This window comes from Monoraphidium neglectum, assembly GCF_000611645.1.
Source record: "Monoraphidium neglectum strain SAG 48.87 unplaced genomic scaffold scaffold05247, whole genome shotgun sequence".
Classification (NCBI taxonomy): domain Eukaryota; kingdom Viridiplantae; phylum Chlorophyta; class Chlorophyceae; order Sphaeropleales; family Selenastraceae; genus Monoraphidium; species Monoraphidium neglectum.
Window position 1 is genome coordinate 1 of NW_014008383.1, and position 3,413 is coordinate 3,413.

General features: G+C 63.4%; 2 protein-coding genes across 2 annotated transcripts; both read left to right on the top strand.

Annotated features, from left to right (window-relative positions):
* Positions 1 to 198: 198 nt before the first annotated feature.
* MNEG_15344 (hypothetical protein) lies at positions 199 to 1,001 on the top strand (the record flags this gene model as incomplete). The annotated part of the gene is made up of 3 exons (XM_014036184.1): positions 199 to 208; positions 311 to 441; positions 711 to 1,001. The coding sequence occupies 3 exons, from the start codon at positions 199 to 201 to the stop codon at positions 999 to 1,001; spliced, it is 432 nt and encodes a 143-aa protein (XP_013891638.1).
* A 917-nt stretch (positions 1,002 to 1,918) lies between these two features.
* On the top strand, positions 1,919 to 3,192 carry MNEG_15345 (ATP-binding cassette sub-family E member 1; the record flags this gene model as incomplete). Its single annotated transcript, XM_014036185.1, has 5 exons — positions 1,919 to 1,989; positions 2,077 to 2,135; positions 2,242 to 2,327; positions 2,659 to 2,817; positions 2,953 to 3,192. The coding sequence occupies 5 exons, from the start codon at positions 1,919 to 1,921 to the stop codon at positions 3,190 to 3,192; spliced, it is 615 nt and encodes a 204-aa protein (XP_013891639.1).
* Positions 3,193 to 3,413: the final 221 nt, after the last annotated feature.

Consider the following 3,413-nt stretch of genomic DNA (forward strand, 5'->3'; position numbering starts at 1 on the left):
CCCCCACGCTGCCCCGCGCCGCCCCGCCCTGTCGCGCAGGGACAACCCCCTGCTGCTGAGCTGCTGGCTGAGCACCTACAACGCGCAGCTGCCCGAGACGGCAGCGCACGGTGGGCGGGGCGGGTCGGGCCGCGGAACGAACACCTGCGGCACAGCGAATTCTTGTGCCTGTTTGCACCTTGTCAAAAGGCCGAGGGTATGGGGCTGCGTAAAAAAGTGCAGCGGAGCGTCGGACATAAGTTCAGGCAACGCAAGTTGTCCTGTCCGCCTCCGCTGTCCCCCAAAACAACGACGCACTCTGAACCCGCAGTGACGCGCATCGTGCGCGCCGCGCTGCGGCGCGTGGACGAGGACGGCATGCCCTCGCTGCCGCCCGGCGCGCGCGCGGCCGAGTTCGAGGCGGTCGCCGAGGCGGCGGTTGTGCACGGAGTGACGTCCCTGGTGGGTGCCTGGCGGCGGGGACCCCCTAGCCTTGTGTTTTAGAGCGCATCGTCCCCCCGCTGTTGAGCGACCGCCTTGCATTCTGATTTGCCGCCTTTCATCGTCCTTGATCGCGGCCGAGCTCTGCAGGTGTCCTTTCCTGTTGGCCCGCTTGTCATTGCCCAGGGTCCTGCTTGTTTTGCCTGGCTGTTTCTGTTGTGGCCTGACTAATGTTCAACCGTCTGACCGCCCCTCCGATATCTTAATGTCTGCAATGCTGGACCTTACAGGACCGCATGTCAGCCGTCATGGATTGGCTCGGCCGCGCCAAGAGCGCCTCGCGCCCCCGTCGCCCCCGCGCCGCCGCGGCCGCCGGCGGCAGCGGCGCCGCGGCGGGCGCGGGGGGCTCCGACGAGGACGAGGGAGAGGACGACGATGACGACAGCGGCATGGGGTTTGACAGCGGCGAGGACTGGCTTGATGACGAGAACGAGTGGAGCGGGGACGAGGAGGAGAAGGAGGAGGACCACTTGGTGTCGAGCTCGACTGATGACGAGGATGATGACGAGGACGACGGATAGCTGAGGCTCCGACCTCATTGGGGGCCTCGTTTGAGAACCCCGACCTTAGTGGAATCGACCACGCCCAGGTTTTTGACTAGCGGGTGGGTTACTGCCCTTTCTGCTCATTTTTTTGTCGCTTGCTCCAGAGTTGAGGAGCTGCTCTGACGACATGTTGAAGCACGTTTTTGTGGCAGCCTTGCAACAGCAGCTGGGTCCACAGGCAGCTGCTGGGGTCACGAGGCATGATGCAGGCCCTTGGATTGAATTGATCCATCGCTGTAGACACTCCCCCGCGGTCCACATCAGTCTTGTTCAGCATGCCCTCGTCAGCTGCAACCATGGACGCTCATGGTGAGTGTGTGGTGCAGCTGTGAGTATGCAATGGTAAAAGTATGATTTGAGTATAATATCTCAGTGATGGATCTGTCGGAAGGAATTCGATCCTTCTGGGTGTGCTGGGCAGGAAGGGTGCTGCAGCGGATCTTGGTCAACACCAGGTCAGCGTGAGTTCAACATGGCATCTCGCAGCCGGCCCCAGAGCAAATAGAGCTTGTATGAAATTACACACTGTCATGTACATGTGTTGGCCCTCAGCACATCCTGCGATGGGTGCACTAGGGCAACAGGCAGAGTGGTCATGTGCACCACGCCCGACTGTCACACGTGCTGGTGGAGCGTGTGCCTTAGCCCACGTATCAGAACAATGTAATCGGGTCTCATAGGCAAGTGTAACACTGCAGCAAGTCACATACAGGCAAGCAAAGTCGTACGGTAACGATCTCGTAGCTGCAATCGAACGTTTCATGCCTTCCACCATCCCGTCAATTTCCTTTTTGAATTCGGAGCCTCCTACTTGTGCAAGCAGAAGCGCTCACACGAGGCTTGACGGCGCTTTTTTGGCTGTGCCCTGAGAGCAGCAGCGGCAGCGGGGCGCCATGGCGCCAAAGAAGGCTCAAAAGCAGCCGGATGAGGTCCTAACGCGCATTGCGATCGTCAGTGAAGCCAGGTAAGCGAGGTGCAAATGCACAAGAGGACGGCTCCTGTCCAACGCAGCCAGCGGGTCTGATGCTGATCGTTTGGGGCACGGACGCAGGTGTAAGCCCAAGAAGTGCCGGCAAGAGTGCAAGAAGAGCTGCCCCGTCGTCAAAGTCGGTAAGCTCCGCCCTGCCCGTTCCGGCCGCCGCTCGCTGCTTTGCACGCCGCATGCAGTTGTTGACGCCCCCGCATCGACCACCGCCACGCTCGCATGTTCATGCAGGGAAGCTGTGCGTCGAGGTGGTGCCCAACAGCAAGATCGCGTGGATCTCGGAGGAGCTTTGCATTGGATGCGGCATCTGCGTGAAGGTGATTGGGGTGCTGGGCAGCTGCTGCACGAAGTGCTGCGTAGGTCCTGCCTGCCACGGCTGCGACAACGGGGTGATGCTCTCGTGATGCCGTCGCGGGAGCGACCTGTCTTTTGATGGACAGTGGCAGCGGCTGTTGGCACGGTCAAGGACGATTGTGGTGCGGGGAGCGGAGCCTCGAGGGTGCAGGGGCGGCGATAAAGGCGGCGGCGCGCCGCTGGCAGCCGGCGTTGCAGCAAGGGCGCAGTCAGGCGCCAGAAAACAGGGATGATTGCGACAGTCACAGCGACGCGGCCCCCATCACGAGGAAGGCCTGGCTCTGGCGCCTGCAGGCGCTGCTGTGTTGTGGAGTCGAGCAGCGGCTGTCCGCTGCTCGGCGCTGCGACGCAGCAGTGCCTGATGGCCGCGGCGGGCTCGGCTGGGCGTTGGCTGCCTGGGGCAGCAGCCGGAGCCGCGCCCGCTTCTACCAGCTGCGCGCCCCGCGCGTTCTTGTTGGCTGTGCCCGTCCTTCATTGGGCGACTGCCTGTGTTGCTCGGACCACAGTCAACGCCGCTGTGCTCCCTCCAACTCACAATTCACATGCACGCTCACTGGCGCATGCAACCACTGAACCCCGATCCCCCAGAAATGCCCGTTCGAGGCGATCATGATTATCAATCTGCCCAAGGACCTGGACGGCCACACCACCCACCGCTACGGCCCCAACAGCTTCAAGCTGCACAGGCGAGCGGCGGGCGCCAATATGTCGGGAGAGGCAGCAGGCTCGGCGCGCCGGGGTCTTACACAGCAGCCGGGCAGCCGGCGGCTTGCGGCGCGGCGCGCCTGGAAGTGGGGGCGGCCGGAGTCGCCGTTGGCGGCTGGCTGAGTGACCGTCCTGCCCTTTGTTCGCGCCTCTGCAGGCTGCCCATGCCGCGGCCGGGGCAGGTGCTGGGGCTGGTGGGCACCAACGGCATCGGCAAGTCCACCGCGCTTAAGGTGACGGGGCGCGGCACCCGGTTGGGCGCTGATGCGGTTGCATCGAGCGCAAGGAGCTGGGGGTCGCGGGTCGGGCTGCGCTGCGCGCGTGTGCGGCGGCGCATACCCGAC